This window comes from Rhineura floridana, chromosome 8, assembly GCF_030035675.1.
Source record: "Rhineura floridana isolate rRhiFlo1 chromosome 8, rRhiFlo1.hap2, whole genome shotgun sequence".
In the NCBI taxonomy this organism is placed as follows: Eukaryota; Metazoa; Chordata; class Lepidosauria; order Squamata; family Rhineuridae; genus Rhineura; species Rhineura floridana.
Genome location: NC_084487.1, coordinates 124,128,802 through 124,154,153, shown reverse-complemented (window position 1 = coordinate 124,154,153; position 25,352 = coordinate 124,128,802). Strand labels below are relative to the sequence as shown.

At 43.4% G+C, this 25,352-nt stretch overlaps 1 protein-coding gene across 1 annotated transcript in view; it reads left to right on the top strand.

Annotated features, from left to right (window-relative positions):
- Positions 1 to 1,845: 1,845 nt before the first annotated feature.
- Positions 1,846 to 25,352, top strand: part of TTLL12 (tubulin tyrosine ligase like 12) — a 41,243-nt gene continuing 17,736 nt past the window's right edge. The window contains exons 1-8 of the mRNA XM_061582333.1: positions 1,846 to 2,269; positions 15,246 to 15,421; positions 16,358 to 16,556; positions 18,774 to 18,933; positions 19,561 to 19,694; positions 23,018 to 23,094; positions 24,435 to 24,551; positions 24,657 to 24,851. Coding sequence (XP_061438317.1) covers positions 2,150 to 2,269; positions 15,246 to 15,421; positions 16,358 to 16,556; positions 18,774 to 18,933; positions 19,561 to 19,694; positions 23,018 to 23,094; positions 24,435 to 24,551; positions 24,657 to 24,851 — 1,178 coding nt within the window. The 5' untranslated portion in view covers positions 1,846 to 2,149. The remainder of the gene's footprint in view (positions 2,270 to 15,245; positions 15,422 to 16,357; positions 16,557 to 18,773; positions 18,934 to 19,560; positions 19,695 to 23,017; positions 23,095 to 24,434; positions 24,552 to 24,656; positions 24,852 to 25,352) is intronic.

Here is a 25,352-nt window from a genome sequence, read left to right as displayed (position 1 = left end):
TCGGAATGGTTTTTGTTCCTGAATGTTGTTCTCAAGCGTCTCTAACACCTGCCAGTGTTTTTGGCATCAATTTATTTTATAAAGGGCCCGTTCCGGCCTGTTCCGTTCTGGCTTTTACACCATCCCCATAGTGCTTTTCTTTCAAATATCAGCTCTCCCTCAGTCAGCTACCCTTTTCTCTTTTCCCTGCCCCAATTTCTAGCTCTCTCCTCCTCCCTTCCTCACGCGCCTCTAATCTTTTCGGCGCCCTATTGGTTGTTCGCGACAACACTCCTTCTTCTAGGCGGCCCGTGCAAGCTACTTCATAGCGGCTTTTGCCAGAGCTTGGAAGTAACTAGTTACAAGTAACGAATTACTTGTAATTCATTACTTTTTTGAGTAACGAGTGGGTAATTCCTTTACATTTTGATTGTAACAGAACTAGGAGTAATTTTACTACTTTTATGGAGTAATTGTAACATTTCCAGAATTACTTTTGGGCATTACTTGGGGGGGAGCAGGGGAAGTCTTCTGCTCCTCTGATTTGTGGATGAAAATCATGTGCCTCAAACTGGGCTTCTGTGCAGTGTTGCTTTTTCCTCATGCTCTGTGGATGGGCAGGAGGCGACGAGGGAGGAGGCGGAGAGTGAGACAGGGTGGAGTGAAGAAAACAATTATTTAAAAAAAACGGATAGTGGTGGTGAAGAAAGGAGTGGAGGGAAAAAGGATCCGGAGGTCAAGAACATGGATAAAGGAGGAGAAGGAGGCAGCAGCAGAATGGAGATAAAGAACTGTGGAGGTGAAAGATGACAACGTGTGTGTGTGTGTGGGGGGGGAGAGAGAGAGAGAGAGAGAGAGAGAATACTGTGTTTGCACTTGACACACAAAGTGGCCTCTACCACCCTCCCTAGCTACTGTGCTGCATTTGCAGTATTTTAACTTTTTTACATCTCAGGGGAAAATGTTTGCTTGAGTGAGTATCCCTTAGTTGGTGGCAGGGCAGGGTCCGGGAGGTGTTTAAGTGAGAGAGATTATGCTTGCTGGCTGAGGGGTGTGTGTGCACTTGGTTTGATGTGCAAAGATCTGAATAGTGGCCTCAGCCTCCCTCCCCACCACCCTTACCAGCGGAGAGACCACCATTGCTATCTTATGAATAAAAATAATTATTCTACTACCTCTGTATGTGTGTGTTTATTTTTAATGTTGTTTTAGGCTACTTAGATGTGCAGTACCCAAGGCCAGCACCTTGGAGGCTTTTTTAAAAAAGCAATTGAACTGTAATTGTAGTGATTACTTTGGAGGAAAAGTAAAGTAATCAGTTACTTTCAGAGCAATTGTAATTGTAACAGTAATTACTACTTTTTGGGGCCATGTAACTGTAACTGTAATTTATTACTTTTTAAAAGTAATCTTCCAAGCTCTGGCTTTCGCACAGGAAGCATCCCGGCTTCCCCCGTTAACTTCCGAACACTGGGGACGAAAGGACAGAGGGCAGACTTGGAGCGTCTCCTCCTCCCTTCCTCCTTCAAGTCCGCGATGTCAGGATCTTAGATGGAAGGGGAGAAGACTTGGGAAAGCCTTTCCTTCTCTCCCTCACCTTAGGGCAGTGCGGGAAGAGAAGGAAGGCAACAAGCCAACAGGGTTCCCAACCGTCCCCTGCACGTATGCGAGAAAGAGCCCCTTTTTCTGGCACTTCCCAGAACACCAGCACCCGCTTCTTTCCCTAGTCGGAGCACGCCTCCTCTGGAAGTTTCTGGTTGTGACAGGGAGATGGGGCGGAGACGTGGCGAAATGATTTGGCAGAGGTTTGTAAAAAGCCTCCCGCCCCGCTCCTTTACTCCCGTCTGTCTCCGTCTGTCTCCTCCGTTAAAGCCCATGCAAGCTGCGCAAGATCTACGTAGGTGTGTGTTTCTCTGCACACTAGGCGGCCGCTTAATGGGTGGGCTACCTCTGCTCACCCCTGGTATAAAGGCACGATCTTTGCCTCGAAGCGAACTTGGGAGTTGTTGCGCAGAGACCGCTGGCAAGAGACTAAACACTCTTTCCCTTTAAGAGGAGTCCACGCACCCAGCATGCCTTGGTGTTACTTGGGCTGAACCCAGTGAGACGCCTGAGTTAGTCCAGTGTTGCGAGGAGGACCAGCCGCCGCTGCCGCCGCCGCAATAACAGCATGGAAGGGGATTGCCTGGATGATTACAAGGCGTTTGTGGCCCTCCACGGACCCGCCCTCACCGCTTCGGGGATCCCGCCCCGCTACTGGCAAAGCCTGTGGCACAAGCTGGAAAACGAGGTGGGTGCACGAGGCCGCTCCGGCCTGGCAAGGAGATTCTAGTTCCTTCGGGAAGAGACGGGCGCTGCAGCGCGCGGCTTGGCGGCGCCTCGGGGTCGAGCCTGGGGGTCCTTGTCCCCCGGGAGGCGCTATGAATTTTCTAGCGTTCCAAGGTTTAAGGCAGCAAGTCCCTTTGCACTCTTATTTGGGAGTAAGGCCCAATAAACTCCGAGCGGGATTTACTTGACGCCCGGCAGCACGTTAAGAGCCCGATTCTATTCGTGTTTGGTCGGAAAGTAAGTCGGAGGGATTTCGGACAGACTCGCTTCCAAATCAGTGTGCAACGTGAGCTTACAGCCCGGTCCTAATCGCGTTTTCTCGAAATGCCCCATTGATTTGAGTGACAGACAAGGAACTGTATCCCCAAAGTACATTTAGCTGGGAGTCACCCAGCTTCGAGGAGGACCCAGTACACCCGCTTGTGCTTGCTTCTGCCTCAGTGTACTTAGGATCGTGGTGAACGACTGGGTTGCTTCTTGCAGCCAAATTTTATTTATATTTATTTATTTATTATATGTATATCCCCACTTTCCTCCAAGGAACTCAAGGTGATGTACATGGTTCTCCCCTCCCCATTTTACACAACACCCCTGTGAGGTAGGTTAGACTGACAGTGACTGGCCCAAAGTCATCCAGTGGACTGCATGGCTGAATGGGGATTTGAACCCTGGTCTCCCATGTCATAGTCCAATACACTAACTGTTAATCACACCATACTGGTTGGGGAGTTAGCCTAATTGATTTAAAATCACTTACTTCCAAGTGAAGATGCTTAGGGCTGCAATCCTAACCATGTTGAAGGTTATGTGTAAGGCTGTTGAATTCAGTAGGACTTCTGAGTCCATGGCTAGGATTGCCTTGGTGGTTTAGAAACATGGGCTCTTTGTTTGAACACAGGCCTCAAGAGGAAGGAGTCTTGTCCTTTCCCCTGCTTCTAAATGGTTTTTAAAAAAAATCCTGACTTGCAAATAGAGTTGTAGGTAATGTCACTGCTCTGTCAAAGTTTTTGGGGTGGTTATTAGTAATCAACTGGGGGGGGACTATTTTGAGGTGAGAAAGTAGCTTGTGTTGGGGTTTTTTAGGTACTGGATTTACTTTATCTTCTACCTCTAACATATAATATTTCTTTTCCATCTCTCTGTGTCATAAGTCCAGGAAAGGAGGAGGGATTGATGAAAGGTGCGAAGAGGTTCTGGCTAGGAATCATGTTGCAATGGAACAGAAATTTGCTCTTTTGTGGGCACGAACTGTTGATATGCATATGTTTTTTAATCTTGGTAAAATATTTTTCATTATTATGATAAAAGCATAAAGAAGTGTTTAAAGTAGCAAGCAATTTTTTTGGCAAAGCATGTGGCAAAAATGGAGGGAGTTGAGAAAAAGAGCAGTCCAAGAGTAAATGTGACAAAGCATTCTAAATCCCCTTCCTAGTAATGAAGGCCACCCTTTTAATGAGCCTGACAACCTGTTGGAATGTGTTTTTTCAGGATTAATAATTCATTCAATTACAGCAATGCTTTGAAATAAAGTGCTAAGTATTATATTGTGCATCCAGCAGTTTGACGCTGGCTCAGTTCAGGCATTCCATCAATCAGGAATCACCAATCTTTTGGGGTCTATGGGCACTTTTGCAAACTGGAGAGTATTATGGGCGCCATAACAAAGCAAACACTGCAACTTACTCTATTGGCTAGAATAGAAAGTGTTTTTCAAGTCAAATTTCAGCCTACGGGGTGACCCTGTGGGCACCAGGGAAGGTCTTGCAGCTGTATGGGTAACCATGGGCAACCCCTGCCAATGACCATGGATGATTAGGCTCCCATTCTGTATCCACTTAACTGAGATACCCATCATTGAACTCAATGGAAATCACTTTTGAATAGATGTGTAGGATTGCAGTGTCAGTAATGGTTTGTGATAATAGCTGAGTTGCCAAAGTATGAATCAGAATGTTTTAATAAATTTTGTAAGGTGTGGCTTGTTCTAATTGTGGTTTGATGAGATGTCTGAGTTGGCAAACCATATAGCTCCTGTCATTGTTCTATGATAGAGACAGGAATGAACTTGCTAAGTGTTTTGAGAGGATGGAAAATGAAAGCAAGCGAGCAACTTTAAACCATGGTTTTCCTTTTATATGTTTAGTAGCAGAAACTATTGTTAGAGTAAATAATGGTTTGGAGTCATGGCTGAAGTTGGTCACATTTAAAATAAGCAACCTACATTGGAGAAAATGGATGTAGCATTTGATGTCCTGGGTTTTGGAATCAAAGCATGTGTGCAATTGATGGATGCCTTATTCATGATCAATTATTCATTCTGAAGTGATTTTCTTATATTATTTATAAACTATCCTATAACAAAGTTCTATAACCCAACCCTACCTGGAGACATCAGGAACTGAACCTGGCACCTTTTTCATGCAAAGCAGGTGGTATGCCACAAAGCTGCGGCCCTTCAAATCTTCCGTGTCTCAGTTAGAGGCAATTAAAAGTAGATGTCTTAAATGGAGGGGTGATTGGGTTAACAATCTGGTTTCTGGCATCTGCATCTAAGTATTCATGTTTGCTTTTGTGGGTTCCAACTCATGTTGGGATTATGGGTATTGAAATAACAGAGGGCAGCTAAAAGAGGAGTTACTCATGGAGGTAGAAATCTGGGATTAAAATATATTACTGAAAGCAGGAGGAGTTGCATGACTGTTGGGAGAATATAGGACCACCTGTTCTTACCTGTGGGGTTACAGAGTGGGAGATTATTGTAAGATATTGTGAACTGACTTTTCCCTGAAGAGTATTTTGTAAGAATGGAAATATGCAACAGAGTAAAAACGGGTCTTGGAGGTTTTTCAAGACTACTGGAATTGTTTGGCTTGTGTGTTTATAGACTGCCCCACACTAAAGTTCCCAGGGTCGCTCACAAGAAGACTGTCACTGAGCATATAGATCCTAGAGTCTTAGTTCTTCATACCGTAGGTAGTGGCCAATACAGCCTGTGTAGGGTGTGCTGTAACATTAGCAGCAGCGGAAGGAAGTACGCAGTTGTATGCAACAAAGTTTTCCTGTTAGCGGAAGGACATCTGACTGTGCACTGGCACTGCCTCTCCCTCTCCTTTTCCCTTGTGCCGACCCCTCCCATCTTCTCTGGTGGTTTGAGGGAATCACCAGAACAAATTTGAAGGGGATGCATGGAGAAAGGGAGCAGAAGCTCCATTCAGGTGCAAGTCCTTGCACTAATGGGATGACTTTGTTGGATACAACCCAGGGGTTCTTTTGTTTTTTTAAAAAAACCTTAACTCGGGCGTTCTTGTACAGTTTTAAAACTTAACAGCTATTTTTAAGGATATGTATGTAAATCACCTTGAGACATATATATATGGAAGGCAATTTACACATTAATAAATAATAATATAGGAAGTATAAGATATTCACGATGCCTTGCCCCACCCACTTCCTGTATCGCACCTAGTGAAACAAGAGTAACAGAGAACAGATATATATGGTAGGGTTAAGTTTTTAGCTTCGTCTTCCTGCTTTTCCTTATTCCCCATTTGGTTTTACTAGGTTTGTAGCTCAGTAGATATCATAAAAAGCTTTTATAGTATCTTTCATGTCTGTGCTTCTACAAGAAAATTTGAGCAGTGAAATTTTCCACTCCATAGGTTAACGTTTTTCACTGCATTTAAAACAATGTAGCATTTTCCATTTTACTGCTTTTCCTTTAACAAGGCAGTATTGACTCTTCCATAGTTCAATAAAAAGTTAGCCTGCTTTTTAAATTGTTCTTAGCATATTCACCGTCAGTCTCTCAGAAAACAACAGTGAAAGGAAAACTCCTTCCAAGGTGCAAGACTTAAGAGATGTGTGTTTTGCTTTCAAGCTTGCTATGCTGACTTGTTTAAGGAACTCCGAACATTGCAGATGATTTGGGGGACATATTTCAGGGTGCACAGTCAATTTACATGGCGGAACCTTGCCATTGTCCAGCACCAGAATATTTCTAATACTCCCCTGCAGTTTTGCATTGCAGGGAAGAATCATTAACGAGGGACAAGTTAACTTCCAAGTAGTGGCAGACAAAATTCCTTTGATCTTCTCATTGTAAAATCTCCCAAAAGACCTCTAGGGAGCACAGAGTACAGTTTGAAAATTGCAGTAGGGCCATTGTTCGTATGAAGGTTAGTTGCATATGACTGAAATGGTAGTTCTGAGGAAAAGAAAATACTTTGGTTTTAGTTTAAAAATACTGGATAGATGCAAGGGCAGGATACAATGTATAACATCAACAAAACAAATACTATGCCAATAATAAACCATAGCGTACCTCAGCAGTGACTAGGAGCAGATAAAACAAGGAATAGGTTGATAATCGGGCCAAAGCAGAATGGTCCCAACCCTACTGTTCAACTCTAAGTTGGGTGGGAAACTGGGACTTGGCATCACTGATGCGGTCTTTCTAAGGAGCTCTAGATTTGGAGTGCCTTGGGAGCTCAGCAGCATAACAAGCCCCTGGAGCTAGAGGTGGGTGAGGATCATCCTGCAGCTATTCAGGTAGATGGTAAATTGTCCCTAACATAACAGTGTGCCATACAAGCACAGCACAATGTCAGGGACAGAATCCCACTTCTTGAAGTAGGAGCAATTTTTAGTTTGGCTGCTAAGGCCAGCCGTAATCCATGGATCCCTGAAAAATGCAATTCTAAGATGGGAAGTCACAGACCTGAATTTACAGTATCTGAACAGGGTGGTTCATGACAGTTGCTATTGGAGGTCACTGATGCATCGGGTTACCATATGTCGTAATCGACTTGAAGGCACATAGCAACAACTTTTAAAAAACTTTATGCCCAGTTAGTACCTTTTAATTGGTCAGAAGATTTTAAATATATCAATCCAATCAACTGGATGCTGCAGCCCTTCTGGGTAAAACTAATTTCCTAGGCAAAGCTCTGTTTTCTGTTATGTGCCATTTGATTATTTGGCCTCTTCTGTTCTGATGGATTTCCAAGTAGGTTGCAAGTTGGCACTTGATTTGCTACCTGGGAGCTGCAGCCATGTGAGGGAATTTGAGGCTGAGTAAAAGCCACCTCAAATAAGTGCATGAACTTGTCCCAGCAGGTATATTTTTCAACTTCCATTGGAGTCCATTATGGCTGAGGCCTTTTTGTTTTTCCTGCAGAGGGAGGAGGAGATCCATGCATGGGCTGTCTTCACCCACTCACTCCACTGGACAGGAAGAAGTAAATGAGAAGAGGTTGTTTTAGTGGGCCGGGCAATCTCTCCCTGTATACGTTCTGCCCAACTCTACATCAGGTTGCTTTTTTCATGGCTCCAAGGCAATCTTGGGCAGAATATAAAAGCAGTTTTAAACCAGAAAAACAATGATAATACAAAATACAAAAAATGCTCATGCAGCAACATATTAATAAGGACCAAGTCCTACCCGTTCCACTAAAAGTTGAGCACCATCATAGGAGTAAACAATTAATCAACCAAAGGCCAAAGTCTTACCCTGGCATCTCAAAACTGATAAAGATGGCACCCGGCACATCTCCCTGGGGAGAGCATTCGACAGATGGGAATGGCCACCACTGAAAAGGCCTGTTCTTGTATGACTTACCCCATACACCTCCCTTGGGTGGGGCACACCGAGAAGGGCCTCAGGTGAAGACCTCATGATACTGCAAACAAATCCCAGCAGGCTGTTGTCTGTTCTACCCCTTCCTTTGGCCAGTATGTAAAAGACCCCTTATTACCTGATATGATTTTAATCTAATCTATGATTCTGTTATTTTTCCCAGGAACCACTGAATGGTATAGTGAGGATGTAGTGGAACGGCAAAGTAATTCTTCACTGCCTTCACTGTCACCAAGTCAGCTCGATAGTGAGCACTCTGTAGTGTTTGGTTGTATTTGTCTAGAGTTTTCCTCCACTTGCATTCAAGCTGTCTTCCATCTTATTTCATTGCCCTCACCTCTGGTGTATACCAAGGAGCCAATCAGGCTCTGTCAAATGGGAGAGGGTGCTCAGGGGCGATCGTGTAAAAAAAACAACACCCCAGGTCATCTGTGTATTCCACAGATCAACCAGGACTTCAGCAGGAGCGCCAGCCATGGCAGCTGTGGAAAATCCCCCAGAGCCATCTGAAAGCTGATTGGATCAGTCATTCTTCGAAGGTGGACAATTCAAACAGGTCCCCCACCTGTGCAGAGAGGAAAAGGCACTGCTAGTCTGAAACTCAGCAGGAGATTATCTGACCATGACAAGGGACTGATGTTAAAATCACTCTCTTTCTGTCCAGTTGAGAAGGCCAAATCCAGAGTGTGACCTGCCTTATGCATTAGGCTGATGACTTGTTGGAACAGCCCCATGGTTGTCATAGCAGCTATGAAGAAATGGCCATTATAATATGGAGAAAAGCTTCTCTGGTGGCATTTATAATTCACAGGTTCAATGGCTTTCTCTTCTACCCTACTAAATATTTTCACACCTTTGAGCATGTTAGAGCATGTTAAAGAGTGTGCTGCTAGGGTTTTTTTTGCTTCCTAGCAACTCTTACTTTGTGTCTGCTTCTAATTTATTAGGTAAAAGTTGGAAATTCTTCTGAGCAAATGTAACTTGATTTTCTGGGTATTAGTGATCTTTTAAAAACAGTCTCTTAACAGTCTCCCCCCTCCCAAATATGTTAAGTCCTTCAAAAGGGACTCTCAAATGCCTGTCTCTTCCTGCCATATAAGCCTAGTAAGTCAGATTGCAGATGGGGTTCTTAGTTCCTCCATACAAAAGCTAGATAAAATCTGTAACAATAGAAAACTACCATGCTGCGGAGAAGGGTCTTCTCTCACACACCAATTTTCTTATATGGAGTGATATTTTTCTATTAGTTAATGTGTGCACCCACCTACAATTTGAAGTAATGTAGCCCAGGCACAAGTTTACTATTTAGGTTCTGCACTTTAAAAAGTCCAAATTGTTCAGCAGAATAAATCTAAATTGCACAATTTTTTACTTCTAGTTTTAAGATTTTTCTTAGTTTTGCAAGGAATTTGGCAGAGGGCCAATAAGCGGGGGAAGCAAAAAATCTTCCATTAATGGGGTTATTTAGACAAAATCTATTGTAAACAGAGTCTTTTGAGTAGGTTACAGTAACTGTAGGGTGGATGGTTATGTAGTAGAGCAGAGTGCTGAAATGCTGCTGCTGTTGCTGTAACTTCTGCTTGGTTTAGGGCTTTTTCCATAAGAACTTATGTAACTTTAGGGTATATATAACCACACATCTGGGAATGTATGAAACCATCTGAGACAACATCACATGTCTAGCAGTGGCCAGCCGGATGTCTTCATCCCTCACTCAGGGCAGAGCATTCTCCATGTATCTCAGCACTCGTTAGTTACCGTGTGGAATAGGAACATGCTCTCTAACAAAGAATAAGCAAAGCTGGGATTCTCTGGATATCATTGGTTCAGCAAACAACTAGAATGCTTATATCTGAGAACATGTGATTGAGGAAAATAAGCTTTTGTTGGTGGAACTGGGAAAAATTAATCTCACAAAGCCTATCAAAGCCCAGTAGATGCCTGAACTGAGACATTGTTAAGCCAGCTCTGCATACGCTGAAATCTCACTCAACTTGCATGGGAGAAACAGGCCGAAATTGATGAAGGAGCCGCACTGGTGATCCCCCGCCTTTACTGTGGATCTAAAAAATGTTGCACACTATTCAAAGTTCGGTACAGACAACCACCCAGTTTGTATGATTTCCCCTTCCTTACTCATTTGAGGGGGAAGAACTGTGGATAGGGGAGCTACCTGTCATGGCCTTTGTGTGGAGTGTCCACCACATTATGCTCTACTCTTAGATGTCTAGAAATGTACCTAAAGCATGCCCCCTTAAAGAGCCCCTAAAGTGCTGTAATTGCCTACTAAATACCTGAACTGGGCCATTTCAGGCACAATGGTTTGGCTAATTGAAAGGTAGGGTAGAGTGTTTACTCTCCTTCCATAGCTATAGTGCAGAATTTTTATCTTAAGCAGCATTACAGTTGTTCCTGCTAATCACAGTAATTCAGCACCCCAGAGACTGAAACCATCTTCTAGTGTGGTGGTGCAGTATTTACTGAACCTGCAGAATGCTGTATTGTAAGGGGGATTTAGATGTTCTCCCACCATGCAGTGAAGGAATGTGTGAGCAGAGTTGGATGCCTGTGCAGGCTAATCCCATTCCGCCAACATGTGCAGTGGCCACACACCCCACCAGCCTGCATGTTCAGCTGGCATTTGGAAGGGCTCCACATGAATGCCAATAGACATACATAGAGCTCCTCCACATGAGGAGGAACTCTGGCCTATTCATGGTAGTTCTCTTCCTCTCTCCCCCTACCCCCTGCATGGAGGAGCTCTGCATGTATACTTGGGTATGCATATGGAACCCCTTTCGGTGACAGGAACGTGGCTGCTGGCCATGTTGGCAATGAGGGGTAAGGCTAGCTCACACATTATTTCAACATGGGGAGGGGTGATCCAAGCATGTTTTTCCCTTTATTTTATTTTTGCTGTTTTACTTCTAGTCAGGGGGAAAGGGGGGAAATTCATGCGGGCAGTAAAAGAGCCTAAATGGTTTGTTCTGCAGTAGTGCATCTGAACCAGAGCTGGAAGATGGCCTTAGGAAAGCTAATATTCTGTTAGCATCATCCCCCCCCCATCCCTATCCGTATCAGGATTACGCAAGCCTACCTTACAAAGCTCTTGTTAAATATTACTGATTGTATGTGAAGTATTTGGAATATTAAAAGTGTTATAGAAGTCCTATATACTGTATAATTTTAAGCAAATTTTCAGTGGAAGTGCTGATAATTCTGGTGTGTCCTGCAAAGAAAGCAGAAATGTTATGTTGAAATAGAAACTATTGCAGATGTGTGTGAGCAGCCCTTGTGAGACAAGCAAATGAAGAAGAGTACATGGTCAGTAAGTCAGGTACCATGGGTTTGAGATATCCTAAGCTGGCTTCAGTCCACATTTCCTACATTTTGATGCCTGCCTTAACATTGGGTCTTGTCTTTTGCTCAGTGAAACATTGTATAACAATTTGCTTCCTAATATATGGGAAACTCATTTTGCAAGGGAGAGTCCTAGGGCTGTGATATATGTGCGCTAACCAGAGATATCCTTACTGTGACAAAAAATGAAGCAGTTGCTTCAGGCATCTGATCTTGGATTGGCTTCCAGTGATTGAGAAAGCTTTTCCTGGAATTGTTTAGCATGTTAATGCTTCTAGTGAGTCATGATGCATGCAGTTGCCTGTATTTAGATTCTTGGTTTAACTTTTTTTTATCATTCTGTGTATTTTGAACAGGGAATCATTCATACAGTTCTCCCCATCCTTGGTGCTGAATTATTGTTGGAACAGTTGAGCATTTAGAATAAATTGTACAACCAGGTAGATAGATAAAGGTTATATTTTGCCTGACTTCTATGTGTCAAGGCCAGAATTTCAGAGAACTAGCAGTTTTTGACCAGGCCTGTCCAAATATATCAGGAGGGAATGGCATAGGGATTAATAATGGGTAGATAGTAGAGACAGGAGAATAGTAGTTGCTATTGGGCAATTGAAGTCCAGCCTCCAGAGCACTGGAAGCCCCACCCATGGATCTTTTTTTAAAAAAAATAGCTGACAGTACCTGTATCCTTCCCTCCTTCCAGGTTTTCTCATCCAATACTTAGCACCCAACACTAAATCATGGGATGATGTTATATGAATGAGTCCGAGCAAAGACACCCCCCATCCCACTCCTCTCCTTTTCCTTTGTTCCTGCAAGAGAACGACTAAGCTTAATTTCATTTTTCAGGTGTAGCAATGCATACAAACCAGACATCCTGTTTCAAAACAAACTCTGGTTAGTTTAATAAGCCACCCATGGTTGAAGATGACTTATGAAAGTTTGCTTTAAACCAGCATCCCTGGTTTGTATGCAACTCTAAGTCAAGATACTTTATAGACTCTGCAGAAGTCTTCTTCCTGGCTGTGCCAGAGTGGGGAATGTGTGAGCCCAAAACTTGGCTCAAGCTCATAGAGGCTCATCCACATAGTGTTAAGCCAGGGGTGAGGAACCAGTGCCCCCCCAATGTTGCTGAACTACAACTCCCATTGTTTCTGACCATAGGCCCTGCTATGCCAGTATATATCTTTTTTTTAATACTTCCCTTCTTCCCTTTGTTAGACCCAACAATACTGACAGCTTTGTCTGGTCCTAACCTTTTAGTGGCTAGTGCCATTATATAATATACCGATGGAGCTTTTTAACATATGGTACCATTTATTGCATCAGGCAGTTACTGGAAATCTATTGTTGCGAAACTGCACGTCCCTCAAGAACCCTCAAGGTAATTGAAGTGGCATGCATAAAACTGAAAATAGATCATCTGTTTTTGATGCTTTACATTCTGCTTCAAAACTCATGATGTTCCTTTTAGACCTTTGAAAATGTCATTTGTTTTAGATAATAGTGTGTTTATATAGCTCACAATTGTTGATAAATGTTGTTGTGTTGTCTGAAATTAGCACCCATGTTGTACTAGGACAGAATTTTCACATATAATTTGCAGACAATATTTTTTGATGAAGGCTTGTTCACATGTACGCTTGCACCAGATTAATACATTTTGGTGCCTGAGGCAAAATATAGGATAATGCCTCCATTTTCCCCTCAGCCACCACCACCCCTCAATTCTGCATACAGAAGCTAACTGGCATGGTAGTTCTTTCTTATGTCAATGCTAGTGATGGGGCAGCATCCTGCACCACCACACCTGAGGGCCAGTGGAGGCTGGTTTGTTAAGGCAAGTGGGGCACTGCTACACCAACCTCAGTCTGCCCTCAGCCAGCCTCCACCTGCTTGGCTTCTTACGTGCAGCCAGTCTACAGGGTGGCCCTGCCTGCCAGCTTCCTCCTCTTTAGCCCCAATTTTGCCTTTGTAGAACTGAGCAGGGAGGAGGATGGGGACAAAACGTGCATCAGCTGGATGTGCCTGTCATTGTTGCTGGCTTTATATACTGCTAGTCAGTTTGCTTTCCGCCCCACCAGCAACCACTACTGAGGGCAACAGCCTAGCATAAGGGGTACAGGGCAAGATCATGTGGCAGACACAGCTCTGTTTCTTGACACCTCACCACCTCTTGCTCACTGCTTTAGCTGGGCTTGCTCACTACTCCCTCAAATAATGGATGCAGCAGGAGTGGTGCCGGGTACATCTGGTGCACAGAACTATGTGGCCTAAGCGCACTGCCTCCGTTCCTGCTTTTTTGCTTACCATCCTTTCCCTTCAGCACTGACCAGGCCAGCAGTATGCAGCTATCACTGGCACTGGCTCAGGAGTGTGGGGACAACTAGTGAGCTCAGGAAGACTGGTTGGGAGCAGTCATTGCCCCACCGCCAGCAGCCGCGACCTGAGGTGGACATCTCACTCTGCCTAATGGCAGGGCCAGCTTAGGTGGTACTCTAAACATGAGAGGTGAAGCAGTTTTTCTTTGGGCTCATTCCAGGTGGAAGTTATAACATTTAAAGGCTTGCAGCTACATAGAAGAGGCCAGTTGCTCAAGGCCATGTCACTCTAAACCCAGTGTGGCAGTTCTCCAGATTAACGAGAGGCAAGCCCTTTAGTGGCTGTACCTCCATAATCATGGGTTCATATCATTGTGTAGGAAGCTAAGCTGGCTACTTCTTTTTTAAAAAAATCTACAGATGCAATTTGCCAAAGGTAAAGGCCATGTGTACACGGTCCTGTAAGCTGGCAATTTTAGCTGGTAATTTTCAGTGTAGAATGGAATGGCCTGGGGAGGGTGGCACACACCCTTTATGCTATAAATAGCAACAGAGGAGATAAATCAGAGGGACATTGCATGTAACTTATACATTGTAAAGCATAAGGAGAATCCAGGAGGGACCATCTTCCCTGTTTGCTCTCTTTTATCTGCTCTACTTTGCTCAGCTGTTTGAGGCCTGGTGGGCAGGAGCAAAGACTGCACCTTTTGGTGACAGCACCTTACCTTGAGAAGCGTGTCACAAGGTAGGTGCCAACACTTTCTGGTTTTAGACATGTGGCCCAAACTTTGCTGTTTAGAAAAGCCTTCAACTGAAAATCCTTTCTCTCCTCATTATGAATGCATTAAGGCCGTTTTCCTTCCTCTGTGTGTTCACTTTGGTTGTGGGGTTTTTTATGAGTTGCTGTTTTTGTTCATGTGGGATTTTTGCTTTTTTTCCCTGATGATGATTTAATGCATTTTGTGGGTTTTATTCTTGTAAGGTCTCCAAGTTTCTTTTCGGAGGGGGAAAGATATTTTTTTAAAAAATAAAATAGTCACAGGTTTAGCAATCCACAATTCTAACTTGGCAGAATCAGGGTAAGACTTAGAGAAGGACTTACGCCCATTGGACTCCTGTGTGCATATGACCTGTGTGTTTATTCTCCGTGCATGGACTGAGCTGGTGGGATGGAGGACACTGACAGTGAGCATTCTGCTTCCCACTGTGATTCTTCCAAGCCCAATGAACCCAACCAGTAGGTTCTGTACTGGTAATGAAAGTCCAGAGGAGTAGCCTAGAGTATTATTTATTTATTATTATTTATTTTATTACATTTTTAGACCGCCCCATAGCAACAAGCTCCCAGGGCGGTGCACAGCACAATAAAACAGGTTAAAATACAAGTGGATGTAAATACAATACACAATAAAACATAATTAAAAATAGAGTAGCCAAAACAACTGTCGTGTGACACCTTAAAGAGTTAAATAAACTTACTGTGATATGTTGTTCGCTAGAGTTATATAATAGTGAACTCCTACATGATGCTTGACTTTAAAAGGAGTTTTTAAATATCTGTACGATGGATCCAGTTTATGCAGTGCCACTTCAATTGACAGCAACTTTATTTACGATTTCAGGTGTTTGATGCTGGTGAGTATTTTGGGATAATGCAAGTGGAGGAGGTAGAAGAGGAAGAAGGGGGTGATGAAGAAATGGAGGAAGAACTGAAGAAGAAATCTAATCCTGGAAATGAACGCTGCTACAAAGTGATAGTTACAAATGAAATGGGCCTTCAGGCAACAAGATCTAGTAGGTGAGTTACTGTTCTGAAGCAGATTTGAATTTGGTGGTGTTTGCATGGTGCCATTATGCTCAAGTATGAAAGGATAGATTCCTGCCCTAAAGGCCTACTTACAATGTATACAGTCTTTAAAACAACACGAGCAAGACAACAGAGGAGGAAGAGGAAAAAGAAAGCAGGGATAAACAGGAATAGATCTTGCAGTTATTTCAGTTATGTGTCCTTAGGGTTAAGTATGAGGGGCTGTGGGATAGGTTGAAAGGATTCACGAAAAAGATGGATTTTGAGGAGGGCTTTGCTAGAAGAAAGAGTGGTGGCATAATGCAAGTATTCCACAAGGCAGTTCCAAGTATATAGGGCAGCAAGGGAAAAAGGAAAGTTTTTTGAGAGAGTGAAGGGTGCTGGCAAGGATATATTAGGATATAAGTGAGGAGCAAGGTGGATTTTGAAGGTAAGTACAAGAAGCTTGTCAGGATCCAGTAGCAGACAGGAAACAGGGACTTAAGGGTAGTTGTTGCATGGTTAAAGCAGCAAGAGAAGCGAACAGTTTTGGCAGCAGAGTGCTGGCGACATCAAAGGTGAGATGGTGGAATTAGAGAGGGGAGAAGATGGCAGTAGTTGCAGTGAGAGATGACCATGGGGTGAACTGGAGTTTACTGCAAGGGAACTAATAAAAAGGGTGGTATTCTTGCAGTGTTGTAGAGGGACAAGTGGCATGACTTGGTGAGTGGCTGAATATGGGGAACAAAGGCGTCTAAAGTAGAGCCAATGCTGGTTTGTATTTGTATTTTGACAAGGGAGATGATAGAAATTTGCATTTGGGCTGCTATTAGGGCAGAATCATAAAATGCCTTGTTAATGAAAGCACAGTGGTGACCTATAAAATATCTTAATATGTAATCTGTCTGCTGCATTCTGTTCTTAACATGGCATACGTTGTCTTCAAAGCATTTTTGTTATTGACCATGCCTGGACATACCGTGTTGAACACGCCCGCCAGCAGCTGCTGCAGGTCCCTGGTCTGCTTCACAGAATGGCCAACTTGATGGGAATATATTTCCATGGAGAAGTGCCAGAAGAGGGTGCTGTTGATCAGGTGTTGGAGGAAATGTGGAAATACAACCAGACCTATCAGCTGTCAAGTGGGGTATGAGCATAATAGGAATGCTTTAATTGGTATTGGGGTCTAGCTTAAGATATTTTGATGAGTCATCTTTTGAAAGCATTTTTAGACTGCAAAATAATATACTGAAGAACACGATTCCGTACGCCGTGGACACAGGAAGTGGGCCAGAGTCGGCCAGTTGCATCCCGGTCCGGTGGGATCGGTTTCAGCCTCTTCCCTCTGAGGAAGTGGACAAGGTGCTCTCTACTGTGAGGCCGACCACCTGTCTGTTTGACCCTTGCCCTACGTGGCTCATTGTGGGCTGCAAAGAGAGACTGAGCGAAGGGATTGAGGCAGTGGTGAATGCTTCCTTGGAAGAGGGTGCACTGCCATTAGCCCTTAAGGAGGCAGTAATCAAGCCCATTCTGAAAAAGTCCTCCTTGGATCCCCAAGAGTTGAACAACTTTCGCCCAGTCTCTAATCTACCATTTTTGGGCAAGGTGATCGAGCGAGTGGTGGCCACACAGCTACAGTCACACTTGGATGAAGCAGATTATTTAGATCCATTCCAATCGGGCTTCAGGACTGGACATGGAACTGAAACAGCCTTGGTCGCTCTGGTGGATGATTTGAGGAGGGCGTTGGATAGGGGAGAACATTCATTCCTCGTCCTCCTGGATCTCTCAGCGGCTTTCGATACCGTTGACCATGGTATCCTCTTGGATCGCCTGGAGGGAATGGGAATAGGGGGCACTGTTTTACGGTGGTTCCGTTCCTATCAGACAGGCACCAACGGGTGGCACTGGGAGATGAGGTTTCAGACTCTTGGCCTCTCAATTGTGGTGTGCCACAGGGTTCTATCCTCTCTCCCATGCTATTTAACATCTATGTAAAACCGCTGGGGGCCATCATCAGGAGATTTGGGTTGCAGTGTCACCAATATGTGGATGACACTCAGCTCTATTTCTCATTTAAGTCCTCACCAGAGTTGGCTGTGGATACCATTTCCAAGTGCCTGGAGTCCGTAAGTGAATGGATGGGAGGTAATAGGCTGAAAATGAACCCCGACAAGACCGAGGTACTGCTTGTGGGAGACAAGAGGAGGTTGGGTGATATTGACCTGGTGTTAAATGGGGTAAGATTGCCCCTAAAGGACCAGGTTCGCAGTCTCGGGGTCATTCTTGACTCCCAGCTGTCCATGGAGGCTCAGGTTTTGGCAGTGAGCTGGGCAGCTTGGTATCAGTTACATCTAATACAGAGGCTGCGTCCCTACCTTCCTGTCCATCTGCTCCCACGGGTGGTACATGCCCTGGTCTCCTCTCGCTTAGACTACTGTAATGCGCTCTACGTTGGGTTACCCTTGAGGATGGTCCGGAAACTACAGCTGGTACAGAATGCGGCGGCACGGTTTATTAAGAACAGCCGCCGCCGTGATCATATCACTCCAGTGCTAGAAGATCTGCACTGGTTACCAGTTGTTTACCGGGCCCAATTCAAGGTGTTGGTGTTAACCTTTAAAGCCCTACATGGTTTCGGTCCAGTTTATCTAAAGGAGCGTCTCCAGCATCATCAAATTTGCCGCCTGACGAGATCAGCCTCACAAGACCTTCTCTAGGTCCCGCCAGTTAAAACAGCTAGGCTGGTGCGGACCAGAGAGAGGGCATTTTCAATTGTGGCCCCCACCCTCTGGAATTCTCTGCCACGTGACCTTCGCCATGCCTCCTCCCTGGTAGGTTTCCGCCGAGAATTGAAAACCTGGCTGTTTAGGCGGGCCTACAGGACTTTTGGGTAATCTAGTTTTATTCTGTAAAGATGTGGGTGGGTTTAGATTAAGTAGAGTTTGATGTTGTATTTGTATTTATATGTTATATTTTAATTTTCTGTACGTCGCCTAGAGTGGCCGTTAATTCGGCCAGATAGGCGACTTAGAAATAAAATTTTATTATTATTATTATTACTTGACATCATAGGCACAGATTCAGCACTTCCACTACTTCACCTGAATCTGATGAAAAGGAGAGATAGTTGGGTATCATCTTCCTATTGATGACACCCCATCCCAAACCTCTGGATGACCTCACTCAGCCTTCTTATGTTGAGGTTGAATAACATGGGGGACAAAATAGAACCTTGGGGGAGCCTATAGCATAAATGTCAAGGAGTGAAACACTAATCCCTCAAAAGCATCTTCTGGACTCAGATGTTACCACCATTCTACCCTTTTTATGACACATGACTGAGTACCTTCTTCTTGTACAGACTGCAGAGGAGAAGATCCCTGTATGGTACATTATGGATGAATTTGGATCCCGAATCCAGCATTCTGATGAGCCCACTTTTGCAACAGCTCCCTTATTTTACATGCCACAACAAATTGCTTATACTGTTCTCTGGCCCTTAAGAGACCTTGATACTGGCGGTAAGTGTATCTGTGCATTAGATATGTCCTCTGGGTCAAGCCAATAGTCTGCTTGACTGTAAGACTATATCTGCTTCCTAGCAAGACCAGTACCCTTTTTGTTTTTTCCCAGAGCAGAGGTGGTGAACAGGATCCATTTGATGTGCTGAATCCTGAGCTTCACCACAGGCCACTTTGACAGGTGGGCGGGGCTGCATGAAGTCAGATGACTCAACTTTAGAGGAACTCAAGCTGAGCTGCAAAGGAAGATCTCTGCCAAAAACGGATTTGCAAGTCCCATTTTTGGGAGAGATCAGCTGCACTTGGGAGCTCCAGCTAGTGCAGTCAATGCCAGCAGGGTTTGCTATCAGCACTGAGAGCAAGCCCTGCTTTTCAGCAGGTAGCCATAGTTTGGAGAAAATATCAACTGCCATAAGACCCTTGTTGTGCCTATTTTGGCCCCATGCCTGTTTTAGAGGATAGAAGGTTAGTGTGAGCTGTGTTGTGACTTTTTAAAAAACATTTTAAAATTCTCCATAACATTTAATAACTTTTGTGAATGCATATCTGTTGCCAATTCATACAGATGGCAGTGGGTTGGTGACCAGTGTACAGAAATACCTATGCATACTTTTTATTTTCTGATAGAGGAAGTGACCCGTGACTTTGCCTATGGAGAAACCGATCATTTAATCAGGAAGTGTCGGCTGTTGCCATGGCTACCCAGTGAGGTTCTAGACATTAATTATTTTACCCCTGAGCCATCAGATGATCACTACCAGGTACACTTCTTATATTTCACCAGATTGATTTATTACACACAAAATTTGATTTTTTTGTTTGTTTTGAACAACCACAAACAGAAATACGTAGCTGGCATGTCAGGACTTCTTCATTCACACAAACCAATTCTACAAAAGGCAGTAAATGTAAGGAATCAAGAGATTTATTATGTAGAATTTCTGTATTTGTTACCAATATATTTCCACACTCATCTTTGTTATGTACATAGATTCCATTACTACCCACCAGAATTTCAAAAATCAAAATCTAGGAGGCTAAGGCCCAGCTCTGATGTAACTGTAGAAGGGGTCTCTTGCCCATGGTTGAAAGATGGAGTCTTTCAAGTTCCTTTGGTCTTCACATATTGATATGGCCCAGCATTACATATACACTGGTGCTACTCAGGTATTTGCTAGTGTAAATCCTGGTTAGCTCTGGTGATGTTGTTGCACTATACTAACTGGGGAAGGGAGGAGAGAAGGAGTCTGCAGCACACACTGTCTCCCCACACCAGTTAAGATATTGTTAGCATTGTGTCTGCACAAGGTACAAGGGCAATTCTGTAGGTTCAGCAAACATGCATGGAAGAATCTTTCTGGGGTGGTATGCTTCAGAACATTAGTGCAGGATTGCATTTGTGTGTTTACACATGGGGTTAGAAAAACAACATCCTCAGTGCTCATAGGAAACTAGCATATGCTTGAGAAAAATTCTGGTTTAGCATTTGTTCTTCATTGTGCTAGTTTTCTATATGCTGGGAGATGTGTACATGGAAGGGCATTCAAATGTGTGATTTCCCTGCTTTGTCCAGTCCCGGAAGAGTTATAATGTTGTTTTTTTGTTCAGTTGCTATTTAGCACTCAGCACTTAAATCACAAAGTCCTGATTTTCTTACTCTCTAGGGTAGGGATCAGGAACCTCTGCCCCTCCAGATGTTGTTGGACTCCCAACTCCCGTCAGCCCCAGCCAGCATGGTCAAGAGTTGAGGATGACAGAGGTTGTAATTCAGCAATGTCTGGAGGGCCACAGATGCCCTATCCTGGTATCCCTGGGTCAACAAACCAAAAAGTATGTCCCACAAAAAGTATGAACTTTAGAAGAACAAGGAATTGGGAACCAAAAAATTAATTCACAACTGCCTCTGATAAGGATGTGGATGCTTCATAAAAAAAATTCCAAAATTAAAAACAGATACACAACTATCATAGCTGACTGAGCAAGAATAAATATACCCAACTTATAAAATACAATATCAAAACGTATGACCAAATGCTTTTTGACAAAGTCTTCTTCAGTGGTCAATAAGTGTACAAAACAACTATACCATTCAGCATAAGTGTAACAATACAATTCATAGTGCAACTCCTGCAAAGATAAAAAATATATATTATTTAAATACTGGAAATGTAATACTAGTCTGAATACAAAATCTTTATACTCCTTATATAAACTCACCCTTTAAAACTACAGAATTATCATCTATTCCCCTGACGAAAGCTCCAGTGGCCAGAGTGGTTTAACAGTCAGCCTCTCTTCTGGGGATTGTAGCTCTGGGAGGGGAATAGGGAGTCTCTTAACAACTCTCAGCACCCTTTGCAAACTATGCTTCCCGGGATTCTTTGGCAGAAGCCATGACAGCTTCAAGTGGAATAAAGATCTGGTGTGGATGTGGCCAGAGATAGCTTTGGTTTAAATTTGCGTGGGAGGCTACCTGTGTCTGCTCTAGAACAAAAAGGTGGGGGGAACCCCGGAAAATAATGATACTGTCCACATTGTTTCCCTTTTGGAAAGGAAAGGGGCTTTCCCTCTGCCCAGTGCCCACCCATCCAATCTCCTCCCCCTCATCCTTCCTCTCCCCTCCCCCTTCATCCATACCTCTACCCTTCCTCCCCCAAGTCAGTTTCACCTATCCGAAGCATGATTGCACAGGAGTAAATCCCATCAAACTTAATAAGCATGCAACCTCTCCTTCTCCTCCCTTCCCCACTCCCCCTCCCTCTCCAATCCTCTCCCCCCTCTTTCCCCCCTCCCCTTCTCCTCCCTCATAATCAGTTTCACCTATTCTAAGCATGATTGTAGGGGGAGTAACTCCCATTGAACTCAATAAGCATGCAAGTGACCAGACCTTCCTTTCCCCTCTCTCTTTTCCCTTCTCCTCTCCTCTTCCCTTCTCCTCCCTTTTTCTTCACCTACCCCTCTTTCTTCTTCCTCCTTCCCTGCCCACTAGTCCCTCCCCTTTAAGGGAGGGGGAGGAGAAGGGGGTAGTCAGTTTCACCTATCCTAAGTATGATTGCATGGGAGAAAATTCCACTGAACTCAAAAAGCATGCAAATGATCAAACCTGCCTTCCTCCCTGCTCCCATCCCCCCTCCTCCCCATTGCCCTTCCTCCTCCCCCTCTCGTCACCATGGTCAGTTTCATCTATCCTAAGCATGATTGCAGGGGAGTAAATCTCCTTGCTCAATAAGCATGCAAATGATCTACGGATTGGACTGTGAAAGACCACCCCAAATTGTGTTTGCATTTTTACAAATTTGTAGGGCAGTACAATATCTCAGAGAGGAAGTCAGATCTTCTGCTCCCCTGGTGCATTCACTATAGCTGCCCAATTTCCCTGCTTTTTAAAATTTGATACAAATATCGTTCTTTTATTTATTTTATTTATTTTATTACATTTTTAGACCGCCCTATAGCAATAAGCTCCTAGGGCGGTGTACAGCATAAACCTCAAGGGTTTTTTCGTTTATTAGTGAATATGAATCTTGAAAGCAGTTTGTTCCAAGAAATTCATTGCCCATTTCTGGCCTCTCATCTTTCTGTGATTTTGTTGGTTATATGTATCAAATAAAAATTGCCTAACTCATCCTCAGAGTTCTGAAACAGTTTTCAAAATTAATAATGAAAACAACTTCTCTAGTAATGTCTGAAGGGTTTCACAAAATACCAACTGCTTCACAAACTGCTGGATAATCCAACCAAAATGTATCTAGTTCTGGCTTTTATACATTTTGATAGAGTTGGAAGGGGATAGATTGAGAGAGATCAGAAATAGCTGAACAAGGAATTTTACTAAAGTACTACATCAAAATTGATCTTTTATCAGTTTTCTGTGCTTTGCTTGGAACCTGCATTTCTAAAGCTGCAATCTCATGGCACAAGCTCTTTTCAGCAGGACTTAGCTTCTGAGCGAACTCACATATGTGAGATCAGTCTGCAGGTTGTTCTCACTAGGCTTGCTAACTATGGTGTGTTCTATAGTATAAATGTGTTTATCTTTGTAACACTGGTGTTATAAACTTTATAACACTTGTTTTTTGTTTAGGCCATCTTAAGTGAAAACAAGGAGAAACTCCCTATTTCAATAAACCTTCCTGTTTACAACAAGAATAAAGTCTTCAAGTATGTATTTTACATGGCTTGTTTTACAATGAACACGTGATGTCTGTTGGGGGGGGGTTTCCCCAGCAGTTAAAGATCCAGCCATCCAAGCAATAATCGAACTCTAATTATTGTATTCTGTGCCATGAAGTCTGGATTCTAATTACTCAGCTATATAATTGAAATACAACAAGATACGGAAAAGACAGAAGTAATTTTGCATTCAAATACTTGTAGTGGATGACTGTGTATAAAATAGTAGAGGTTAAAGGTTATTAACATGAACACATGTTAACACACAGGAGAACAATAATCAGAAGCTGATATATTTTAACAAGAGGCTGTTATTAGGAAGCACTAGCAGGAGAACCATTTCAGCTCTTGCAGTGAATGCTGCTTGAGGAGAGGAAGGAAGAAGATGAGTCATTGCAGAGACAGGAAAATATTACTCAACCTGCAAAGTTTGGTGTGCTTATTCTGCAGGAGGGTTGCTGATGCTTTGCTTTCTAGTTACTTAAAATCAGCAGTGATGAGAGAGCAAGTCATTTTGAGTACATAGGTATGGATGCTTGCTGTTTGCAGAAATGCAGTACAGTTGGTGGACACTGGCCTAGTGCACAGTTGTAACATGCCCAGAGAAAAAAATCCACTGTCCAAGATTGCCTTGGAGCCCTGAAGAAAGCAACCTGATACAGAGTTGGACAGGAAGTGAATTGAAGAGAGTTTGCCTGGCCCACTGAAACAACCTCTTCTCATTTACTTCTTACTGTCCAGTGGAGTGAGTGGGTGAGGACAGCCCATGCATGAATCTCCTCCCTCTGCATGAAAAAAGAAAAGGCCACAGCCGCAATGGACTCCAAATATACCTGCTGGGACAAGTTCATGCACTTATTTGAGGTGGCTGTTACTCAGCCTCAAATTCGCTCACATGGCCGCAGCTGTCAGGTAGCAGATAGAGTGCCAACCTGCAGACTACTTAGAAATCCATCAGAACAGAAGAAGTCAAATAATTAAATGGAACATAACAAAAAACAGAGCGTAGCCTAGGAAATTAGTTTTACTCAGAAGGGCTGTAGCTTCCAGATGGTTGGATTGATATATTTAAAATCTTCTGATCAATTAAAAGGTACCAATTGGGCAGCAAGCTTTTTAAAATGTTAAATATGTTTTATTTAAAAAACTGTGGGTAGCAGTCACCATCTTAGAACTACATTTTTCAGGGATCCATTTCTTTATTCAGCTAATCTGAATATTTATTCAGGAACTGTGTCCGTGCTGTTTATTAGAGTCTCAGTATGCTTTCCTTCTGAGACCTTTATATCTGTTCTCTCTCCTCCCCCCCCCCCACACTTTTCTGTCAGAGTTTACACAGATCTCCAACAGGTACTTCGGAATCTGACTCACCCCCGTTTTGAATTTACGGACTCTGAGCAAGAAGCTGATATTCTGTACAACTTCTCTCACTTCAAAGATTACAGGTTACACAGCTATTTCCCTGCAAGTAACAATTTTTCTTACCTGTTTGATATGCATATATTTGATTGTGGAGCTCTCTGTTTTTAAATGCCTTCCTTCTCTTTTAGGAAACTAAGTGAAGAAAGGCCTCATGTGATGCTGAATCAATTTCCATGTGAGAATCTCTTGACAGTGAAGGATTGTCTGGCATCCATCTCAAGGCGGATTGGAGGCTCGGAGGGGCCGAAATGGCTGCCTCGTACTTTTAACCTTCATACAGAATTCCCACAGTTCATTAGTTACTTTCAGCAGCGTGAGAGGAGGTGAGTACCCTGCTGGCACAGAAATAACAATTTGCATTTATGCTAGGTTATTGTGTCCAGTCTAAAGTTATCCTGGAAATTTTATACTGAGCAAAATAAGCTGGTAACTTTGATGAGCTCAACTATTGTCATCTGTCAAATGTTTCTCTCAAAACAGAAAGTGTGAATTGCCAGTCAGAAACCAAAGGAAAACATCACTTTCCAACATCGCCATTTTCCAGTATTCCAGATTTGAACTTCTGGGAAGCATTTTTCTACTTCCATTTAAATGTGGTTGTTTAATTCAACTATTGTCAGGTTGGGGATGTTGAAATTTGCCTGGAGCAAATTCCTTGGCTTCTAGTTTCTCAGTGTTTGCAGTCACTGCAATTCTGTCTCTGGCAGTGTGCGTGCGTGCAGGACAGGACCAGGAGATCTTAATGTGCAGTTAAGGATGGCTCAATGGGTTGCATTTGGATATAGAGTCATAAAGATGAGATGGGGAGGGTATACTTACAGCTT